The sequence below is a fragment of the Oncorhynchus keta genome, chromosome 1, assembly GCF_023373465.1.
Source record: "Oncorhynchus keta strain PuntledgeMale-10-30-2019 chromosome 1, Oket_V2, whole genome shotgun sequence".
Lineage (NCBI taxonomy): Eukaryota > Metazoa > Chordata > Actinopteri > Salmoniformes > Salmonidae > Oncorhynchus > Oncorhynchus keta.
The window spans coordinates 44,355,005-44,379,713 of NC_068421.1; the positions used below are offsets into that span (position 1 = coordinate 44,355,005).

A 24,709-nucleotide genomic window follows, 5' to 3' on the forward strand; every position below is an offset into this window, starting at 1 on the left:
TAGAATTTGTCTTACGGGTTTATTTCAACAGTGGTTACATCCATCCCTCAGCTGTTTACCAAAGACAGTAGTGGGGTGTACCTTCAGAAGTTGCCTGGACATTTGCTTGAACTACAATTTGCCACTTTAAATGGTACTAGTTTAATGAAAATATGTTCTTAGAGTACCACAGTATGAGCAATAACACCCATAAACCTATTCTAGAAACACTTAAAATAAGGGACGTGTTTTGTGAAGTCTTAAACTGGCGTCATGTTTTGATAACCATGCCCATGATGCTCTGGGTGAGACTGCCGAAACGAGGAAAACGTAAGGTTTTGTGGAATAACCATCTCTTAACTACATTTAGTAAGGAATAAAATGGCTAAATTTCCTTAAATTGACAATTCGGAGAGCTGTCTTGGGGGTAAGTTTGAAATGTACACAATACGTGTGCTTGCAGGGATTTGTCATCTTGCATGTCGTCTACTTTGATGCCAATTAGCATCTCTAAAAGCTGAGAATAAATAGCCAAATACGTTGATAAATCCCCTTGTCCGAGAGAGATTTACATTGTTAACTCATCACAGCCTGTTAAGACTGAACAGCCCTTATTTTAAGTGTTTCTAAAAATCTCCTATGGGAGAAATAAATTGGGGAAAAAAGTAATTATTTGTGTAGGTGTGTGACTTTACTGCGGGATGCCTTTATGTCAGCGCTTCCAAAACTCAGTCCTGGGGACCCTAAAGGGTGCATATTTTGTTTTTTTGCCCTAGCGCTACACAGCGGATTAAAATAATCTAAGCTTGATGATGAGTTGATTATTTGAAAGTGAAGTGCTAGGGAAAAAAAAAAAAAAAAGTACAGCCCCAGGACATAGTTTGAGAAACACTGCTTTAAACCATCTCACACTCAACAGTTTCCCGTGTGTATCAAGAATAGTCCACCACCCAAAGGACATCCAGCCAACCTGACAACGGTGGGAAGCATAGGAGTCAACATTGGCCAGCATCCCTGTATTACGCATTTGACACCTTGTAGCGTCCATGCCCCGACAATATGAGGCTGTTCTGAGGGTGGGTTGTTAATGTCTTGTAGACTGTATGTCAAGTTGGTCCTGCTTGGCGTGTGAATGTAGTAAAACAATTCAAAAATCAGAAGTCCAGGCATAAAGACTTGTAAATCAGCTATTGCTAGACATTTTGACATCAGTATTAACATTACAAGCTGAGATTCTGTAGTTTCAGAACATACTAAATAAATTCAAATGACTGAAAACAGAAATCAAGTCAATAATATTAATGTATTTATATTAATACCTACAAGGCTGTTTTTTTTTTGTTCAAGTTGGGAACATCGACCATTTGTTTAAAAATGGAGGGTAGTCTGTCTTTCGTGGGTAGTGTTGGACAGGTCGTCCATCTTGGTTCCCTTCACGTCGCCCTTGGCTCTGGACCCTTCCAGTTTCCTCCAGCACTACTCACCAATTTCCAGTTACCCCACCATGACACACTGCGTTCACACACGGAATGAAAAATAAAAAAAATAAAAAAATCACAAGAAATCCATAAATGGTGCAAAGATCTGAAAATACAGAGATATGTACTGCGACCTTCCACCCTCAACTGGATCTCCCACATTCACAAACTTGCTTCCAATACATTACTGTTACCCATAGAAAAAGATAACGATTACAGTACATCACGTTTCACTTGAACTGCAGAAAAAAAAAAGAAAAAAAAAAAGAGAGTCTACATTAATTACGATTTGCTGCAGATCCCCCACACAAAGAAGAGTTAAACAGAAATATGTAGCGGTGTCCATGACAGAATACAATGACTCCTTTTTCCCTGGCAAGTGACATTTCACTCTGCCTGGTTTCCACAGGTCCGCTTCGCCCCAGGAGCGAGGGAGAGAAAGGCGGATAGGTTGGTCATGTTAATCGTTCTTCTTCTCCTCCTCTGCTTTTTCTGTTATGGCGGTGACCTCCCCTGTGGCTGTGACCTCCCCCTGTGCTGTGCTGTCCTTGTTAGGGTCCACTCCAGTGGGTTCCGCTCCGCTGGTGCCAAATTCATTCATCCGGTTGGGATCCACCCTGTAGATCCAGCGCTGGTACAGGTAGACAAAGAATACTACGTCTGTGGGAGGGAAACATAGGAGTTATTACAGGGGTGTAATGTTCACCAAAACCCTTGGTTGGGTTAAAACAGTTATAACTGTCCAGATCTGGAATGACAACAGTATCACTTGTCTCCAGGGGTGTTTTGACTCTACTATGTGGGAGGTATTTGGTCTCCAGGGGTGTTTTGACTCTACTATGTGGGAGGTATTTGGTCCCCAGGGGTGTTTTGACTCTACTATGTGGGAGATGAGGACAGCAGCTCTGATCTTGATGAAGTCACAGATGTTATTTCAGACTATGCCAACTTCTGTGTTGAGTCAGTTGCGCCTACTAAAACCTGTAAAATCTTCCCTGACAATAAGCCTTGGGTATCAAAACTAGGGGTGTAATGTTCAGCGAAACACATGGTTGGGTACGTATTGTGGTTTTGGGGTCACAGTTCGGTTTTGGTACAGCGGGAAAATTAAATGCCAATAGTTACTGTAGCAAAATTTTAGGCCCTTTAAAATACAAAGTGTTGGTATTCCTGATTCCATGTATGATCATGAGTCATATAATGGCTGATGAGAGCACAAATCAGGAGTCCTAACACTTTGCCTTTTCTTAAATGAAAACAATTACTCATCAACAAAGTGCAATATCTGTGTGAAATCAATATGTAAACATGGCTCAGACATTGTACGTTAAGGACACCTTCCTAATATGGAGTTGACACCCCATGTGTCAATTGTCTCAAGGCTTGAGAATCCTGAACCTGTCCCTTTCATCTACACCAGGGATGAGCCCGCAGAACATTTTGTAGGCCGGTGGACCAACTCAGCCTGGGTCTCAACTTACTGTTAAGAGTTAGAATAATAGACAACACAAGCTGCAATTAAACCATGTGGCTGTGCATCAGTCACTCAATTAGCCCATTTCAGCACAAAAAAAATATTTTAATGTTTAGTTAGTCTTGCGGCCAGCTATCTAAACACGAAAGTAAGCATGTTTTGAATTACTGACCGGGGTGGGGTACATTGATCACGAGTGATCATATTTAAAACTGAAAACATTTGCCTCCACCCTATGCCAAAATGTGGAGAATTGCAGGAAATGTACTTTTACAATATAGATTTTGTTATCCTTTAATTAGCTCTCTGTAGGCGTGGAGATCCATCTGTAGCAGGGATGGGCAACTCCAATCATCTGGGGCCTGATTGGTGTCACACTTTTTCCCCAGCTGACACACCTGACTCCAACAATCAACTAATCATGATATTCAGTTTAGAATGCAATTAGTTTAATCAGCTGTGTTTGATTAGGATGGGGAGAAGTGTGAAACCACTCTACACCCTGAGGACTGGAGTTGCTCAACACATTGGCCAATTCATTGACAATGTCGGCTTTAGCTTGCTTAGATAGCAAACGGGTAGGACCCGCTCTGAAACGGGTGCGAAGGTTCCAGTTTCATAGAGTCTCGAGCACGTTCATGAGGTGCTGAATCCCCATATTCTCAACAACCGAGAATGGGCGCATATACGCAGCAATAAACATGCTAAAGACAAATCAGAAAGTATACATTTAACCCTGCTTTGTAGTATAACTTATTTTGAACAAAAGCTACAAATAAGTGAGTCAGTCAGCCGCATGCTGAAAAAGAGCTGTCCATACTTCTGAAACAATCTTCAGTGACCATTGAATTGTCGCCTTTCCCCATATGTTGCTTTGTGCATAAAACTGCAAATTGAGGAAACACCAACTTAATTACACTGAACAAAAATATGAAACACACAACATGTAAGGTGTTGGTCCCATGTTTCATGAGCTGAAAAAAAAAGATCCCAGACATTTTCTAAACGCACAAAAAGCGTATTTCTCAAAAATGCTAAAGTTGGTTTACATCTCGGTTAGTGAACATTTCTCCTTTGCCAAGATAATCCATGCATCTCACAGGTGCATATCAAGAAGCTGATTAAACAGCATGGTCATTACACAGGTGTAGCTTGTGCTGGGGACAATAAAAGGCCATTAAAATGTTCACTTTTGTCACAACACAATGCCACAGATGTCTCAAGGCAAGGGAGCGTGCAATTGGCATGTTGATTACAGGAATGTCCATCAGAGCTGTTGCGAAGTAATTTAGAATGTTAATTTCTCTACCATAAGCCGACACCAACGTCGTTTTAGAGAATTTGGCAGTACGTCCAACGGGCCTTACAACCTTAAAAAAGGTATCTGTCTATCATTTGAATTCCATAGATTAGGGCCTACTGAATTTATTTAAACTTCACAGATTTCCTTGTATGACCTGTAACTCCTTTGAAATTGCTTCGTTATGTTTTTGTTCAGTCTATCTACGTAGACAAATTGGCAGTAGAATGGCCTTACTGAAGAGCTCAGTGACTTTCAACGTGGCAATGTTATAGGATGCCACCTTTCCAACAAGTCAGTTTGTCAAATGTCTGCCTTGCTAGAGCTGCCCCGGTCAACTGGAAGCTCTGTGAAATGGAAACATCTAGGAGCAACAGTGGCTCAGCTTCAAAGGGGTAGGCCACACTAGCTCACAGAATGGGACCGCCGAGTGCCGTAGCGCGTAAAAATGATGTCCTCGGTTGCAACACTCACTGCCGAGTTCCAAACTGCCTCTGGAAGCAACGTCAGCACAAGAACTGTTCGTTGGGAGCTTCATGAAATGGGTTTCCATGTCTGAGCAACTGCACACAAGCTTAAGATCACCATGCGCAATACCAAGCGTCGGCTGGAGTGGTGTAAAGCTCGCCACCATTGGACTCTGGAGCAGTGGAAACGCGTTCTCTGGAGTGATGACAGACGAATCTGGGTTTGGCGGATGCAAGGAGAACGCTACCTGAACCAATGCTTAGCCCCAATTGTAAAGTTTGGTGGAGGATGGGGCTGTTTTTCATTCATGGTTCGGGGACCAAGTCCATATTAAAACTCCTATGATTTTGGAATGAGATGTTCAACGAGCAGGTTTCCACATACACTACCAAAGGTATGTCTACAGGAATGAGACGGATCCTGCTTCTGTTGCCTGTTTGAGTTTATTTAATAGTCTACTGACTGACGTGAGTACCAAGTATCACACAACTGCAAAATGTCGGATAAAATGTTGGGTAAAGCAAGCAGTCAGTTTTTAAAATCTTTGCTATGCTTTAATAAAAAGGCTTTACAAAATGTTTGTTAGAACAGATTCTCTGGTATTCGTGTTGTTTACACGGTTCCAAACAGGCAGAAAAGGTATTGTAATCCAACACCATCGGTTTGTCACACATAATATGCAAGCAGCTCTCGCTTCTCTAACCTCCTTTTTCTTCATCTCCTTATTGTTATTACAATTATGATCATCATTATAATAAGTCATGTCATTAGATGGTTTCTTATCGCTATAGCCTTGTATAACCACCACTCAGCTGTAGGCCTAAGAGCGTGTCCGGTTTAGTCTTAATATCGTAACTTCCTATGCAGCCTCTCCAGTCTTAAGAGTTCCAACTAGTCGTTGACAGATTTTTTAAAAACATTTTATTTTAAATCTTTATTTAACCAATTCTTATATAGAACGGATTCTTATTTACAATGACGGCCTACAGGAGACCCCATAAGCTGTCCTAACAGTTAAGTGTTCTCAGAGTAATAAAAAACTCTGACACTCTGAATGCTTAACCAAGTGTATTCTTCCCAGAGGATCATTAGAGCTGCACTAGACACATGTTTCCACCACAAGTATATACACTCCAAGTTAGTATATACACTCCAAGTTAGTATATACACTCCAAGTTAGTATATACACTCCAAGTTAGTATATACACTCCAAGTTAGTATATACACTCCAAGTTAGTATATACACTCCAAGTTGGTACATACACTCCAAGTTGGTACATACACTCCAAGTTGGTACATACACTCCAAGTTGGTACATACACTCCAAGTTGGTACATACACTCCAAGTTGGTACATACACTCCAAGTTGGTACATACACTCCAAGTTGGTACATACACTCCAAGTTGGTACATACACTCCAAGTTGGTATATACACTCCAAGTTGGTATATACACTCCAAGTTAGTATATACACTCCAAGTTAGTATATACACTCCAAGTTGGAGACAAAGTAATAGGGTAATGAATCATCATTTCTCCCTTAAGGGGATATGACCTGACCTCAACCCCTCATTTTCCTAAATCCACAGATGTCCATCCCTATCCCCTATAGCAATCCTGTGACTTCCTCCCATCCACCCAGCACATTCCAAAGCCATCAACTTCTGATGTAAAACATAGTTTCTAGGATAGCAAATGTTCCAAGTTTAACCCAGAATCCAACAAGAGTTTACCAGTAGGTATCTTGATTACAGAAAGAGGCAAGTGGTTCCTGAGCCATAGACAGGCAATTGCTTTGGAGCTGTTAAAATAAAATGTTGTTTTTATCATTTCTATATGACGAACCCATTGGAATGGAAAAGGCACAACGCTCGCTTAACACTAAGACTGTACTTTCCCTAAACAGGTTATAAAGAATGATGTTGAGGCCTTCAATGGCCTTCTTCAGAATAATCACAAAGTGAATGGACAAGTTCATATTAGGGCATGGGGAAGACAATTAAGGAGAAATCGTCAGCTGGTGGTGCTAATGAGACATGTGGTAGACCATACAGGTCGGTACTCAGGGTTTGGGGTACTATGGTCAATGTCTCCACCTAGTGATGTAATACAGATGTGGAACCAGTAAAAAAACAGTAAAAATAACTATTGGAAAACTGGGCAAGCTTTTTTCACTACAGTAGGTGTAATTGATATAAAACCATCACTATATAATGCATGTTGAATATGTTGGGTATAGAAACTCAGCAAAAAGAAGGAAAGAAACTGACCTTTTTCAGGACCCTGTCTTTCAAAGATAATTAGTAAAAATCCAAATAACTTAACAGATCTTCATTATAAAGGGTTTAAACGCCATTTCCCATGCTTGTTCAATGAACCACAAACAATTAATGAACGGTTGTTAAGACAGCTTACAGAAGGTAGGCAATTAAGGTCACAGTTATGAAAACTTAGGACACTAAAGAGGCCTTTTTACTGACTCTGAAAAACACCAAAAGAAAGATGCCCAGGGTCCCTGCTCATCTGCGTGACGGAGGCATGAGGACTGCAGATGTGGCCAGGGCAACAAATTGCAATGTCCGTACTGTGAGACGCCCAAGAAAGCGCTACAGGGAGACAGGACGGGAGTTGATCGTCCTCGCAGTGGCAGACCACGTGTAACAACACCTGCACAGGGTCGGTACATCACACCTGCGGGACAGGTACAGGATGGCAACAACAACAACTGCCCGAGTTACACCAGGAATGCACAATCCCTCCATCAGTGAGAGAGGCAGGACTGAGGGCTTGTAGGCCTGTCCTCACCAGACATCACCGGCAACAACATTGCCTATGGGCACAAATACACCGTCGCTGGACCAGACAGGACTGGCAAAAAGTGCTCTTCACTGAAGAGTCTCGGTTTTGTCTCACAGGGGTGATGGTCGGATTCAGTTATCATCGAAGGAATAGGCGTTACACCGAGGCCTGTACTCTGGAGCGGGATCGATTTGGAGGTGGAGGGTCCGTCATGGTCTGGGGCGGTGTGTCACAGCATCATCGGACTGAGCTTGTTGTCATTACAGGCAATCTCAACTCTATGCGTTACAGGGAAGACATCCTCCACCCTCATGTGGTACCCTTCCTGCAGGCTCATCCTGACATGACCCTCCAGCATGACGATGCCACCAGCCATACTGCTCGTTCTGTGCGTGATTTCCTGCAAGACAGGAATGTCATTGCTCTGCCATGGCCAGCGAAGAGCCCGGATCTCAATCCCATTGAGCACGTCTGGGACCTGTTCGATCGGAGGGTGAGGGCTAGGGCCATTACCCCCAGAATTGTCCGGGAACTTGCAGGTGCCTTGGTGGAAGAGTGTGGTAACATCTCACAGCAAGAACTGGCAAATCTGGTGCAGTTCATGAGGAGGAGATGCACTGCAGTACTTAATGCAGCTGGTGGCCACACCAGTTACTGACGTAGTTTTGATTTTGACCCCCCCCTTTGTTCAGGGACACATTATTCAATTTCTGTTAGTCACATGTCTGTGGAACTTGTTCAGTTTATGTCTCAGTTGTTACTTCGAAGCTGCGATGCCTGATAAGGACCCGATCACGTGATGGGCATTGGCTAATAAGAATTGAGAAATTTGGCAAAACATTTTTTTTTTTATGACGATTTGTAACACAACAAATACAATAATAGCACAACCAAAGATTAAAAACAGTCGCTTTCAATCGTGATTGCAATTGCTTTAGCCAACTTGTTGCAGCTCATATATTGTTTAATTATTCAAGGCTCCCTTTTGTTTCTTTTTTTTTTTTATAACTGAAACGCTTAAACAAAACGAGCAAACCAAAAGAAACAACAGTTCACCTGACACAAGACTAAAGTTTGAAATGTCTAACTCAATAGCACAGACCTGATTTGCCCTGACGGAAATGCTTCAACCCCCTACAAATGACAATTATAATCCACATAATCAAAAACAACCTTATTAGGTCATGATGTACTTTACATCCAATAGAAAGTAGTATACGGTTTTTGTTCATCAACATCTTTGTGTTTCCGTCAATATAAAAAAAAAGGATAAAAAAAGACTAGATGGAGAAGATGCTTAAATATGCCCTCTGGTGTTTTAAATGAGTATTAACTGCAAGCGCTGAGACTCACCCACATATCACAACATACCGTTCACGACACTACAGTACGATTTCAAACGAGGAACCACTGTAGTCGTTAACGGAACAGCCTGAACATGTTATTTTTCAGCTCAGACGTACTCAAAAAGGCAGACAATGCAGCGTAGACAGCCTGCAGGCCCAGTGTTATTACTTTGTTCATATATTTTTGGGATGCATTCATTCAGGTCCACGATGCAGCCAGAAACAAACGGTTCGGTATGAATACGTGTACCGTTAAACCCCTAAGGGAACTCGTTTTTTAGTGTTTTTTTTTTACATCAATGGGATAGTCATTGTTAAGACCCGGAATGGACTGTACTTAAGTCTATGAAATGTGTGTGTGTTGGAGGGCAGTGAGTAATAACGCACCGTCTCTGAGACATCCTATCCTGTACATCATGGGCATCTTGATGACAAAGGCGAACAGGTCGTCGATGAAGGTGTTCAGTGCCTTGTAGGTGAGCATCCTCCATGGGAGGTGGGCCACGGACTTCATCTTATAGTTGATGAACAGCTGTGGCGTCATCGTGATGAAACCTGAGCCAAAAATCACAAAGCAGACACCACGACGAATCAGAGCAAAGAAACGATGAGCGTCGCACTTAGTCCGTCTCCGACAGTGTCACTTAGGGTCGAATATCACTTAGGATGGTCAAATAATAAAGAGACATTTAGGAGAGAATGTGTTAACAAGGACAGACGATCAATAATTATAGACTTTACGGGTCAATAAGGCTCGACTGTCTGCTCGGACACTGTCAATAGGGATCAGGCTATGTAAAATGAGGATTAAGACGGCATAGACTCTCACTTGTCCTGGACTGTGCAACTGATATTTAGCGATGTGATCATCACAGCATAGAAAACGAGGATCTTCCAAGACCAGAAAAATAGGAATTCCTTGAAAAATCAGACAACAAAAAAATATGTATAATCCCAGTTCTGAACAATGACCACCCGCGACTCACCAAAGGTTAACAAGAAGCCATAGAGCATGCCCAGTACGAATGAGTACCAGCCTTTGTGCTCTTGGTACAGCACACTGTAGACGGCATAGCACCCGAACAGAGGGTAGAGCAGCCATGACAGGTACTTGAACGCCATCTACGCAGAGGGAAGAGGACAGGACAAAAAAAACGTCAGTAGAAGTTTTGCCATTCTAGCGGTCAATAAAAGCCATTGTATTGTGTGTGTGGCGGTGACGCGTTTCCTTACGTCATCGAAGACTTTGGTGGAGGACTGCACGTACGTGGACTTGTCTTTTATTGATAAGCGTGGGAGGATCCCGAACAACTTGTTCTCTCTGTCCAACTAAGGGGAAACCGACATCCAGATTAGCTAACAAACAGGGATTCATTTGTGCAACCCGAAAACAAGAGAAATACCTGTTCTCCATCTCACCTTGACGTCCATGACCTTGGTGATCTTCCAGAAGTCGATGAGCAGGCCGATGAACACGCTGACCTGTTATGGGACACGAGCTGGGGATTAGAGAAGGGACCACTCTGCTCTAGTACAATGGCCATGAACGACATCCCTACAGAGCCTGTCATGATGAATGACATTACAAAGGGTCTGGTGACATGTCTTTATTTTAAAATATATATATATTATATACACACACACACACAAATGGAAAAACCCACTGACCTGCACCACGAAGTTGGTCTCATTGTCCAGGATGTAGAGCAGCACCACCAGGGACTGGAACACCCCGAAGATGATGGAGCGCACAGAGAGACCCTCCATGGACTGCCTGCTGTTCCAGAACTGGATGTCTAACACACACACACACACCAGAATAGAAAGAACATTCAACCACACAAAATACATGTAATAGGCAGTTAAGCTGTGGGAAAAAAGAAGCACAGTGAGCTCACCATTCTTGAATGCCAGGAACTCGAAGACGCTGTGAACGATTGAGACCACAATGGTCACGCCCAGGAGGTAGGGGTTGGTTTCCAGCAGGGCCACCTACAGAGAGAACACAGTTCCTTAGCCACGGTTACCAGGGAAACAACATGGGGTCCAGACTCCGGGACCAGTTTGATTCTACGATGTGCTAAATTGGAGGAGCAAAAGCAAAACAAAAATGTACGCCCTGCCCCAGCCTATGACCTCTAACCCCTGACCTTGACAGAGTCCTGGTCCTCGTCAGACTGCTCATAGGTGTCCTCTGGCAGGAAGTTCCACGGTGAGCGAGCGTTCTGGGCAGCGTAGAGCTGCCAGCGCCACAGGGACAGCGGGCAGTAGGACAGGCGCAGAGGCAGTGACTGCAGGCTCTCATTGATGGGGTAGTAGTCTTTCTGCAGGTTCCAGTAGTCGTTGAAGTAGACGATAGGATAGTAGTCGCCGCTCACCGCGTCAAACTTCACATCTGTAGGGTTGTGGAGGGTAAAAAGAATGGGTTGAGAAAATGAAACGGAATAGAGCAGTAAAACTAAACAAAAAAAAAGGGTATTTCCCCTTTAGTTAGATATTTGTAAAGAAGCAGTAGATCTCAACCCTCCTAGTACATGCTCTGAACCACTGAGAAGCGTGAGAATAGGTTGGTAGAGCTTACGTTGGTCCAGTGGAGGTGGGACCGAGCCCTTGACCCAGGCTGTATGGTCATCCACCATGTTGATGGTGAGGTTAGGGTGCCAGTGGGAGATGATCTCCACTGGGCCATGGCTCTCCGCTCGCTGGGGGGAACGTCAGTCAATCAATACGGTACGGACTTGGTTTACTGACCGAAAACAAAAATAGGGTCTATGCATCATGGTAAACACAGCCGACCTTGATCATCTCCGGGTCGGTCTCGGTCTCCCCCGTCAGCAGGTTCTTAGTCTTCACGAACTTCCTGCGTTTGAACTTGTTCAGCACTGAAAGAGTCAAAGAGGGAAACGTGAGTCAAACCACTGACATACTACTTTGAAAAGGTGGGGGGGGGGGGGTGTCGGTTACTTACTCCGCGTGGCATGGACTGTCGCTAGCCGGCGATACTGGCCCTTGCGTTTGGGGTCTGGGTGGAATCCAGTCTTTGTGAAATACACGTGGATGTAGAGGGAACCATTCATTTGCACCTTCTGTAGCACATCGGATCAGCGAAAGAGAAAGAGATTAGAAAATGGACATTCTACCTTCACTTCTCCCTCCTGCTCCCTCACCTCTGGGATGTTCAGATCTATTGAGTGCTCATAGCAGCCGTCCCCATCTTCTCCAGTGTTCCAGTCTCCGTAGACCAGGTCTCTATGGAACCAGAACAGGGACTGTGTGTCGTTGAAGTCAGAGAACACCTCGTCCTGGGAGATGTACACATACAGGTCCTGAGGGCAAAAAGAAAACAGGTTATCACTTATTCTTCATGTTATCTATTTCCATATTCTCCTATTGACTTGTTCTCAACCACTTTGGGTGGTTGTTTGCTGTGGCACAGCTTCTTTGTCCAGCAGTGTGAACTAATTACTGAGTGCAAGTCAAGAAGCTAGCCAGGATAAAGCTCATCAACGGAGACAAGTTGTGCACACAACTCACCCAGAGAACTACCACTGAGCGGCAGGCACAGACCAAAACGTCAACCAGGAAGTCAATACTGTCACATGACCTAGGGTTAATCGCTTATGCAGAACGGTGTGAAAAGGCTGGTGTACCATGAGGCTTTCCTTGGGGAAAAGGTTTCGGCTGGGTAAATGCGGTGCCCCAGCTGGGGTACTGGGGTCTGGTGTAGAGGACCCTCTGCGGAACCAGCTACTGATGGCCCAGATGACAAAGATCCTGTAGAGGATGAGGAAAGAGAAGAAGAAAGTCAAGTAAGTCCAATTGAAAAAATTTAACTTTTAGTCAAATGTGTAAAACGTTTTTTTTTTTTCTAAGTGGGGTGCTTGGAACCATAGAAATAGAATTACATTTCTATGATTGGGACCACCCAAATGACATTACCCCATTCAAGTTGAAATTTAAAACAGTTATGGTAAGGGTTAAATGCTAGGTTAGGGTTAAGGGTAGGGTAGTCCCAACGATCCCACTTAGCATCTACCATAAAGGGTGTGTGTCAAATAAAGGTTGAGATAAAGACGAGTGTTTTTATATATCTCTCTCTCTTTAGCATCAGATGTTGGAGAGGATTGATTCCAGTTCCTTGGTGTCCACGTCGCCAACAAACTATCATGGTCCAAACACGCTAAGACAGTCATGACTGTCTTAGAAACAGGAGACTGAAAAGATTTGGCATGGGTCCCCAGATCCTCAAAAAGTCCCACAGCTACATAATCGAGTGCCTCCTGACAGGTTGCATCACCACCTGGTATGGGAACTGCTCGGAATCCAACCTTAAGGCACTACAGAGGGTAGTGCGTACTAGAGGTCGACATGGACGATTAATTAGGGTCAATTTCAAGCTTTCATAACAATCGATAATCACGCGCCGATTATGTGAATGCAGCAAGGAGCCAAGGTAAGTTGCTAGCTAGCATTAAACTTATGTTATAAAAAAAAACAATTAACATAATCACTAGTTAAACTAGTAATATCAACCACCATGTGTAGTTAACTAGCTTGTCCTGCGTTTAAAAAAAAATCAATGTGGTGCCTGTTAATTTATCGAATCACAGCCTACTTCACCAAACTGGTGATGATTTAACAAGCGCATTCCAAAAAAAAGCACTGTTGCACCAATGTACCAAACCATAAACACCAATTCCTTTCTTAAAATCAATACACAAGTATATTTTTTAAAACTTGGCACACTTCATTAAGAAATGCAAGTTAGCAGTAAATATTAACTCTGGGAATTCTGTCACTACTCTTGTGTTCAGTGCAAGCAGAGTCAGGGTATATGCAGCAGTTTGGGCCGTCTGGCTCGTTGCGAACTGTGTGAAGACCATTTCTTCCTAACAAAGACCATAATTTGGCAGAATTTGAAATAATTATGACATAACATTGAAGGTTGTGCAATGTAACAGCAATATTTAGACTTATACCATGACTTGACCGCTCGCGTCGCGTGCGTGTCGCGTTTCAAAATAAATGTAGAAAAATCTATATTAATCAATTATTGCACCAACACTGCTCGCACGCGCCAACAAGCATGTGCGTTGCCAAGGGCTAAAATAGAAGTCAGTTCTATTTGTGATGCAGATCGCACTGCAACTCCTGACTCTCCCATCTCCTCATTGGTTATACCCACATGAGTGACTGAAAGACGAACGAGGGCGCTGGCGGAAATGCACCTAATTTATGAAAGTTGCCAATCGCAATATAAAGTCCAGAGAAGAAAAGGCCTGGGAGGAGAGATGACTGGAATCGATTCGGTTGACCGTTTTATGTGTGGATTAATTGGTCGGAGTAGAAGGACCGTGTGCATTTCAGGTATAATAACAACTCAATGTTTATATCCCAAAGTGGCTAGCAACAGCAAACTAGCTAAATAGGACAAATTAGCTAGCAAGTGCAAGCTAGCTGGCTAAATTGCCATAAATGTTTAATGCTTTTCAAACCGTTTCCAAATTAATGTAATTGGTTCAGAGTTTGTTTTTATATTTCAACCTGAGTGTCGTGATCGCATTTGGTGTGGGGGGATAAAATATGCATTTATGAACGATGGCACACGCGCGCAGCCGGTTTGGATTCCGCGTGCGCCATCGTGCACCTTGGTTTCTTATGATGCCAAGATTGAAGTCTTTGGCCATAATGCCAATTGTGACATCTGGAGGAAACCTTGCACCATCCCTATGGTGAAGCATGGTGGTGGCAACAACATGCAAAGGGGTGTTTTTCAGCGGCAGGGAATGGGAGATCAGTCAGGATCGAGGGAAAGATGAACAGAGCAAAGTACAGAGAGGGTTCCTTGATGAAAACCTGCTCAGGACCTCAGTCTGGGGCAAAGGTTCACTTTCCAACCACACAGACAACGCAGGAGTGGCTAGGGGAACAAGTCTCTGAATGTACTTGAGTGGCCCAGCAAGAGCCCGGACTTGAACCCGATCAAACATCTCTGGAGTGACCTGAAAATAGCTGTGCAGCGACACTCCCAATCCAACCTGACAGTGCTTGAGAGGATCTGCAGAGAAGAATGGGAGAAACTCCCCAAATACAGTTGGGCCAAGCTTGTAGCATCATACCCAAGAATACTCCAGGCTGTAATTGCTGCCAAAGGTGCTTCAAATACTGAGTAAAGGAGTCTGAATACTTGTGTAAATGTGATATTTCAGTTTGATTTCTCAGTATGGGGTATTGTGTGTAGATTGATGATTGAAAAAAAAAAAGATTTAATAAATTTTCGAATAATGCTGTAGTGTAACAAAATATGGACAACGTAAAAGGGTCTGAATACTTTCCGTGCACACATTTCTGACCCACCTGAAGAGGACTCCCTTTATGACCGACCATGCGTTGGGTGGTGGAGCCGGCGGGGGCTGTGCAGGGTCCCCAACAGCAGTCTGTATGGCCTGGCCATCCACGGCTGCAGCAGCTCCATTGCTGCTCACCTACACACACACACACACACACACCAAATCAGTAGTGATGCACCGATATTAAATATTTTGGCCGATACCGATATTTTCATCGCCAAAAACGAAACAAATAACCAATATTTAAACATTTTAGCGGCCTTTTCAGCATTCTAGTACAGTTAAATAGGCACTGCATCTCAGTGAAAGAGGCGTCACTAAAGTCCCTGGTTCTAATCCAGGCAGTATCACATCCGGCCGTGATTGGGAGTCCCATAGGGCGGCACACAATTGGCCCAGCTTCATCCAGGCCGTCATTGTAAATAAGAATTTGTTCTCAATTGACTGACTTCCCTCGTTAAATAAAGGTTACACACAAAAAAGTTATTGCACAAAAAAGGCATTTACGTATGCCCCCAATACCAGTAAAACAATCAAAACATATTTCTTTCACTTACTTACTATTCTGTTCAATCATTTCAAAATTTTACATGGAGTACAGGTATGCATCATACAGGTATGCACGGTAGCTTTGACATGGGTTTTTAACATCGCCGTTGAACTAGACATCGGCTGATACCGATGTTGCCATTTTTAGCTAATATCGGCCGATTCCGATATGTTCACCGCTATATTGTGCATCCCTGTCAATCAGGGAATCCTAAGATGGGTTTCCATCCACTAGTGGAATATCCATCAAAAAGATAGGCACAGGAGTGTTTCCATCAAACTGGCTTGTTACAGATGAAAAGCTGTGCGATGACAAAAAAACACCTTCTGCACATCAGTTTTTTATTCAGTTAATGGAAACTTAAGTTCAATGCGATTCCATCGGTTGTCACAAAAACTGTTTCTATCAAATAGCAATCTTGCCCAATCTCGTCTTGGTGCATGTTCCCTGGACAACACTGATAAAGTGGAATGTAGGGTGCAAAAATGTAAATTTTAAAAAAGCCATTTCAATAGCTAGGCAAAAGATTTATGCAAATATTCTCTGCATTAACAAAATATGTGCATTTTCCCACCAGAGACGTTTTCCCCTCAAATTAACTAGTTGTGCATGATGACGTAGTGCACAACTTCTGTGCTTAAATTCTTACGTACCGTATAAAATAAATACAAGTTAAAATGAGTTTCCATCGCATTTTCAACTCTACTGATGGTTTAAATGTTGCGTTATATAGCAAAAGTGCCTACTCTGGTATTGGCGCATGCGCTATAGCCAACAGCTCGCAGATATAGTGCGGGTATATCCTGCACGAGATGATAATGGGCAAAAGAGCAAGTTTATTTTTAAAATTTATGGACAAAAGAGCAAGTTCATTTTTAATTTGTCATACGGTAGCCATCATGTCACTAGAATAAGACCCTCGATATTTATTGTAAAGGAGCATCAAGCTCATCACCTTGCACTTTCACCGCCACCCTCTGAAGTTCATTATTTATTTAGCTGAATTGCGTGGTTTTCCGAGTCATTGTGGCAGGACCACAAATCACAACTCGTTTACTTCGATATGATGGTTATTATATCAATTTTTGTGCATAAACAAAGTTGTTTCCACTGCCATTTCTTGCATAAAACATTTTACAGACAAGAAGATCTCACCATGTCTAACGAACAAAATGTCTGTCGTAGGGATGCAAATGTTGGTACATTTTGCAGCCAACTAACTGCCCCTCATTAACCGGTCAACAACCTACGTCAAGGAGACGGTAGACTCGTACTTTTTATTTAACCAGGTAAAACCCATTGAGGTTTAAAAAAACAATTTTGAGGGCGAGCTGGCAAGAAGGCGAAACAGGTTAATAGCAGCGTGTGCATAAAACATAACAGAAAAATACAGAATACACACAAAATACAAAGTGTCACAAGTTAAAGATCCAATTGAAGATTAGAAACTGCAGTTGTGAAACAGTGTTGTCGATCAGTCTTAAAAAAAACAGACAAGGACACTAACTCCCCTACCTTTAAAATCTCCTAAAGCACGTTCCAAGATGAAGGCGCATTATGGGAAAAATATTTCCCCCCCTTCATCTTAGTTCTAGCCCGGAACAGACAAGGACAGCAGCAATTGTGAACGAAGACTATATTGAGTGACTGATCTGGTCAGTAAAGAACAGATACAAAGGGAGTTGTCCCATCAACGCTTTGTACACAAAAGTGTACCAGTGCTATCACCTCCTGGTGAAGAGAGAGGTCCATTGCACCATAGCATACAAATCACAGTGATGGGTGAGTGATCTAGCGTTTGTAATACATCTTATTATGTATTATGTACCCCGACAGGTGATCCTGGGCAGCTTCAATGTGGTGCTCTTATTCTTCTCACTTTGCTTGGTGAGGTAGATTGCTGCTATAACTTGATGACCCTTAACATACCTAACCATTTCCTTGGCTGTCTTGTAGTGTGTATCCATTGTTCTCAGTGCCATGATATCCTTGAAGAGCAGATTCAATGCATGAGCAGCACAGACAATGGGTGTGATGTGAGGGTAGGACTCCTCTACTTTAGACCAAACAGCCTTCATGTTTGCAGCATTGTCTGTCACCAGTGCAAATACCTTCTGTGGTCCAAGGTCATTGATGACTACCTTCAACTCACCTACAACGTAGTGTCTGTTGTCCCTTGTGTCTGTGCTATTGTAGAATACTAGTTGAGGGGTGGAGATGATGAAGTTAATTATTCCTTGCCCACCCATCAGAGATGATTGCAATTCAGTCTGCTTTCTCAATGATTTGCTTGACCTTCACTTGAACTCTGCATCCAGCAAATGAGTAGATAAATCATGTCTGGTTGGAGGGGTGTATGCTGGGCAAAGAACATTCAGAAATCTCTTCCAGTAGACATTGCCTGTGAGCATCAGCGCTGAACCAGTTGCATACACAGCTCGAGCAAGACATTCATCAGCTTTTCTCTGCCTACATTCCTCCATTGAGTCAAAAAAACTTCTGATTCCAGGAGGACCATGAGCTGTTGCTATCGATTATGTGTCCAATTCATCATTTTCACCTCGAATAGAAGTAGAGGGACTTTTGTCAGATAGTGCCCGTGGCATTTGCCTGTAAAGGTTATAAAAACATTTGTAAAAAAAGTAAATAAATAAAAATACTATTCCATGTACAGATAAAGTTAGGCAGTTTAATCTAACAACTCCTTTCTAAGATATATATATTTTTTAATTAAACATGTATGGAAACAGATGAATTAACACTCAGTTAGCAGGCTCAAGCAAGCTAAAAACCCACATGGTAGCAAAGACTATAGCAGAAATTGTGACGTTACAAATCATTTAAACACACTTTGCTGTAGACTACTATTTACAAGTTAACAAAAAATCATGTGTCAAAGTATATTCAACCCACCCAGTATTGTAATCAAAACTTACCAGAAAGCATGTAGTCCTTGGCTCAGGTAGTGTAGTAGTGTGGGCTCAATAGCATCTCATTAGTGTGTAAGATCTTGAGAATCAGCTGTACATGTGATGGAAGAATGCGCTGTGCATGCAGAGGGTTGCGATTCCATTGAATTGGGGATAGTTTAACCAAAATATGCCACAAAATCTAGAATTGCCTTCTGTGTATCACACAAAAAAAGGTTCACTGTTATAAGCTTACTTAAAAAAAAATGAATTTAAGCAAAATTCCCAGGCTTTTCCCACAAAGCTTCTGAGACTTCGCAACACTATTTCTAACCTAAAAACGCGGGGATCAAAAACAGGTCGGGGCTCTTGTGCCACAGAGCTTCATACAGTCAAAAGTCTCTATGGTCTATTATTTAACATGCAACTGCTGTAATGAAGCAGCTAATAAAACTTATTTTTAAAACATTTGCCAAAACGCAAATCACGGGAATTTGATTTGAAACATGAGAGAAATGCTGATTAATGGCATGAGGAAGTCTAAAATAATTGCCTCCACGTTTCTATGTATGGATTTCCGCAATGCTACTTTGAAGCAAGGTAAGACATGACTCGTTATTTGAAGTAAAACTTTCAGGTTTCAAACTAATATACTGCCGCAAACTAAAATTGCAAAGTGGTGAGTGACGCGCTGATTGCCTTCTTACCATTGACTAAGGTTATAGCCTACGCACTCGAATGGGAGGCGTGCTTTTATTACGAGTTGAGATCGAGAAAGAAAAAAAAGCTAATTTTAAAACCGTGGCCATCAAAGCTAAACAATTCTAGATGCAGTCGCATGTTATTTGTTGCGCAATGACTTGGCTGACAAAAGCACGTTTCTCATCAGTGCAGGCTTTGACAGGTGATCGACTATTCCGCTCCTCAAACTAGCCTCGTTATGCATGACGACAAACGAAAATACACACGCCAATTTAATTCCACTAAATTATGCAAATTCACCTATATCATGACAGGCCAAATGTATTTTCAGCAGCTAACCGTTTAATGTTTAATCTCCCTAGGCTGTCGGCATTTATAAAATTGTATTGAATCTTCCTGTTTCCATCACAGCTGTCGTGATTTTGCTTGCATAAAAACTGTGGATGGAAACGTGGTTACAGACAACAAAATTCACCCATGTCTGGTGAATTTTGTTTTGTCGACTGTAGGACATTTTACCCAGAAGTTCCCAGTGTCCAGGAACACTATAAGAAAATATTTTTGATTTTCCAGCATCCATTACATTTGACCTAAAGCGAGCAAGAGAAAAAAAATAAGACCCAAACCAGGGTGACGAAAGTAGCACTTCGGGGGTTATCCAATCTGGGACTCATTTCAAGAGCCACCAATGAATTACGCGAGTCACTTATAAAGAAAGTGATTCCCTGAGGTTTGTCAATGGTTTACACTGCATTAATGTTCCCCTGGAAGTCTACTATTAGGACCCATGATGATGTAGCTACTTTGATAGGATTTGACATGTAAGCAAAACCTGTCTAATTAAGTTGGATGGTTTGGAGTGAGTGCAACATGAAGGAAGCATTGCAAGCCAAGAACGTGTCAGTCAGAAAGCCCAAGCAGGGGTGCATTGTTGCCCAGTGAAACAAAAGACAAAAGCACACGCCAAGTCACAAGACAGGCCCCACTTTCTGAAAATCACATCTCCCCTGCATGGCACCAACACAAACAGGGTTGGACAGCAAGCCTCTAAGAACAAACTGCATTGACAGTCATAAAGGTTTCAGTCAACACAGTGACCACCATGGCCTAAGAGGCTGAAGCTAAATAGTGCTGCATGAGTGTTTTTGAGTGAAGGCAGCAGTTTCCTTATGATGTTAACTGACTGGAATGATTTCATTATCTGTGGCAGATGCTCCGTTTTGTTCCAGAGGGCATCCCAAGATTACACAGGATCCAAAATCCAACTATTATTTTCCCAGTAAGAAGTCATTCTTACAACTCACATTGTCAACTGGGGTTAACATTTGACCCACTACTAAATTCTGCCAATGGGACACAGAGTAAAAGCTTCAAAACAACCAATGGCTTTGCCTACTGCTATGAGAGGCAACACAGCCCTTTATCTGTCAATCTTTCATGGAGGGAATCGAAAGACAGCTGCTGCCTTAGCTCCTGTAGCATTCCTCATTGGTGAGATGAGTGACAGTATCTGTGATAAGAGGACCAAACTGGTTCCTATGAGTGGGAGATACTCGTGAATGCAGTGGATAATCAACTAGAAGTATCTGCGCAAACAAGCCATGAGGACCTTAGATAACACTGAAGGCTATAGCATGGTAAGAGGGCCTCTAGTGGATGCGTTTGAAGTTGATTTAATAACTTAACACACCTATCAAATCAGGAGGCTTGTTGAGACACAGCAAGAAATTACACCCCCTCCTTTTATTTTTTACATACGTAGTCTCCCAGTGAAAGCAAATGTCACACGAGCCAAAAATTAGTAATTGATCCGATCTGTTCAGAAGGGGATGACAGTCCCGTGGCATGCATGTGCACGGATGTTTGACCGAAGTCAACATTAGCTTGCTAACTGATGAGTAGTGACTAGCTTGCTAGCTAGTTAGCTAATAACTAACCAGAATATCCAACCCGCTTGCTTACAGATGCACTAGGGTCAGACAGGCTCACTGTGTAAATTGTTTAGATTATCCGGCATCTCACTTGGAAAACATACCCCAATTGAGGGATGATAAATGCTTTGTACTTCGAATTGTCCCATTATCCCAACTGTTACAGGAGAAGATTGAATGACAGTTATCAGTAGCCACAGCAGCCATTATGGAATGGCATGTCGCCTTGAACAACAAAGAAGCGGATTGGCTGACACTGCAATTCCAAAATGGCTGCCATGGCTTGAGGATGAAAAGAGCAGTTTTCCAGAAAAACAGCCAGGTCTCAGACTAGACGTAACATAGTAATTGTACATCCACGACACCAAATTAGTAGATTTTACATTTGGTATGGTTACAAAAGACATACACAAATTAAAGTAGGGTGGTTGGTTGGGCGTTTAACGCAAATGTCAAGTTCACATCACAGACAACTAAAGCATTTTTTAGCAACTTTAACTACTTTGCATGTTACCTTACTCTTTTAGCTAACCCTTCTAGAAAACTTCTCGGTGTAACAGTTTGGATAATGGGACAAATCGGAATACAACACATTTCTCATCCCTGGATTGAGGTATGTTTCCCGAGCCATATTTTGCGCCAGCTCCGCGGTGTCTTAATCTATACATGAATCCCGTCTGACCCTAGTACAGCTGTAAACATGCGGCCGGATCTACTTGCCAGCTAATAAGATGCAACATCCATAACTAAGTAGTTAACGAACCAAAATCTAGAAATCACAGATGTTCGATCATTCTCAGCGCCGGGTTGTGATTCGTTTAGCACTCAGTTGATAGTGATAGGCAGCAGACTAGCCTAGTCTACCAAGTAATAACTTTAGTCCGTTAAAAAAAAGGAAGTGCGATTAAAGGTAATGATTGACAAATGATTATGCTAACGAACGTCGGCTAGGCTGACGAAATATCATCGCCAGTCTAGCTAGTCACTCTTGTAGCTAACTAGCTAGGTTAAAACGGGCTAACCCAATCATCCACTGTCATGACATGATCTGTTACCCCAAGTACCGACCTCATTATTTTGATCAGAAATATGGTTGTCGGTTTATCAGAAAATAACTTGCAAGATCCTGTAACAAACGCACCGTGAAAGGCAGGGGGGACGTTTATAAACCGACCGGCATTGACAGCGTCAAAAAGCTCGCGTGTGAAACGATCACACTTCAATAACAATGTCTGCAGTGCCATTCACTGCTCGAGTTAGCCATATGCCGATATTGGTACGTTCACACATTGACGACAGTCATACAATTTAATTCATTTTTACCTCGCCGTTGGCTTGCGGAGAAGCTTCGGTCTCCTGCGACGCCATCTTCACTGTCTCTGTCGCACACCACTGGCAATGAAACCGAAGTTCTCGCGTGAGCTCAGATAGGTACATATGAAATGTGACGTTTTTTTTTGCAAAGAAGCAAGTCGTGTTGGCATGAAGACATCAGAGTGCCTTCCTTATTTCTCTATTTGCAGCAGTCCCCACTTTTAAACAATAGAGGAGACAGCTGCTTGTTATATCTGCCACACTCTCTTTACTGTATGTTCAGTGGTATGTTGTGTTTACTGTATTTGTGCCTGTTGTAACCCAGGGGTGTAAAGTACCTTTGTAAAAAAATACTTTGAAGTATTACTTAAGTCGTTTGGGGGGGTGTATCTGCACCTTACTATGTATTTTGTTTGCCTACTTTTACTTCAGTAAATTCCTAAAGAAAATGACTTTTTACACCATACATTTCCCTGACACTCAAAAGTACTCGTTATGTTTTTACAGAAAAATGGTCAAATTAACCCACTTATCAAGAGAACATCCCGGGTTATCCCTACTGCCTCTGTTCTGGCAGACTCATTTAACACACATGCTTCCTTTGTAAATTATGTTGGAGTGTGCCCCTGGCTATCTAAATAAATACAAACCAAGAAAATTGTGCTGTCTGGTTTACTTAATATAAGGAATTTTAAATTATTTATACTTTTACTTCTGATACTTAAGTATATTTTAGCAATTCAATTGACTTATGATACTTTTTATTTCACCTTTATTTAACCAGGTAGGCAAGTTGAGAACAAGTTCTAATTTACAATTGCGACCTGGCCAAGATAAAGCAAAGCAGTTCGACACATACGACACAGTTACACATGGAGTAAAACAAACATACAGTCAATAATACAGTATAAACAAGTTTATGTACGATGTGAGCAAATGAGGTGAGATAAGGGAGGTAAAGGCAAAAAAAAAAGGCCATGGTGGCAAAGTAAATACAATATAGCAAGTAAAACACTGGAATGGTAGATTTGCAGTGGAAGAATGTAATAATGGGGTGCAAAGGAGCAAAATAAAAATAAAAATATAGTAGGGAAAGAGGTAGTTGTTTGGGCTAAATTATAGGTGGGCCATGTACAGGTGCAGTAATCTGTGAGCTGCTCTGACAGTTGGTGCTTAAAGCTAGTGAGGGAGATAAGTGTTTCCAGTTTCAGAGATTTTTGTAGTTCGTTCCAGTCATTGGCAGCAGAGAACTGGAAGGAGAGGCGGCCAAAGAAAGAATTGGTTTTGGGGGTGACCAGAGAGATATACCTGCTGGAGCGCGTGCTACAGGTGGGAGATGCTATGGGGACCAGCGAGCTGAGATAAGGGGGGACTTTACCTAGCAGGGTCTTGTAGATGATACTTAAGTATATTTAAAACCAAATACTTTGACTTTTACTCAAATAGTATTTTACTGAGAGACTTTAAATTTTACTTCAGTCATTTTCTATTCAAATCAAATCTAATTTGATTGGTCACATACACATATTTAGCAGATGTTATTGCAGGTGTAGTGAAATGCTTGTGTTTCTAGCTCCAACAGTGCAGTAATATCTAACAATTCATAAAAATACTAATCTAAATCAAATAATGGAGTAAATATCAGAGTGGCATTGACTCAAATACAGTGGAATAGAATACAGTATATCAAATCAAATCTAACTTTATTTGTCACATGCACCGAATACAAGCAGTCTCTAAGGTGCAGGATTGAGTAACCAGGTGGTAGCCGACTAGTGATGGCTATTTAACAGTCTGATGGCCTTGAGATAGAAGCTGTTTTTCAGTCTCTCGGTCTCAGCTTTGATGCACCTGTACTGACCTCGCCTTCTGGATGGTAGCGGGGTGAACAGGCTGTGGTTTGGGTGGTTGATGTCCTTGATGATCTTTTTGGCCTTCCTGTGACATCGTGTGCTGTAGGTGTCCTGGAGAGCAGGCAGTGTGCCCCCGGTGATGCCTCTGGAGAGCCCTGTGGTTGCGGGCAGTGCAGTACCAGGTGGTGATACAGCCCAACAGGATGCTCTCAAATGTGCATCTGTAAAGGTTTGTGAGGGTCTTCACCACACTGCC

At 42.3% G+C, this 24,709-nt stretch overlaps 1 protein-coding gene across 1 annotated transcript; it reads right to left on the reverse strand.

Moving 5' to 3' along the window:
• On the reverse strand, positions 1-22,772 carry LOC118386067 (putative lipid scramblase CLPTM1). The gene is made up of 15 exons (XM_035773468.2): positions 22,610-22,772; positions 15,202-15,329; positions 12,495-12,618; positions 12,012-12,170; positions 11,813-11,930; positions 11,641-11,726; positions 11,426-11,546; positions 10,995-11,239; positions 10,743-10,836; positions 10,513-10,640; positions 10,264-10,326; positions 10,078-10,173; positions 9,831-9,966; positions 9,232-9,399; positions 1-2,117 (listed from the first exon to the last, which is right to left on the reverse strand). The coding sequence occupies exons 1-15, from the start codon at positions 22,721-22,723 to the stop codon at positions 1,918-1,920; spliced, it is 1,980 nt and encodes a 659-aa protein (XP_035629361.2). The 5' UTR covers positions 22,724-22,772; the 3' UTR covers positions 1-1,917.
• Between the last annotated feature and the right edge of the window lie 1,937 nt (positions 22,773-24,709).

Excerpts from the sequence above, each read along its gene's own strand:
- LOC118386067 (XM_035773468.2), bottom strand. The coding sequence starts at position 22,723 with ATGTACCTATCTGAGCTCACGCGAGAACTTCGGTTTCATTGCCAGTGG. Across the intron at positions 10,837-10,994 it reads AGGACCAGGACTCTGTCAAG|GTGGCCCTGCTGGAAACCAA; the intron begins GTCAGGGGTTAG and ends TTCTCTCTGTAG. Across the intron at positions 10,327-10,512 it reads AGACCAACTTCGTGGTGCAG|GTCAGCGTGTTCATCGGCCT; the intron begins GTCAGTGGGTTT and ends GTCCCATAACAG.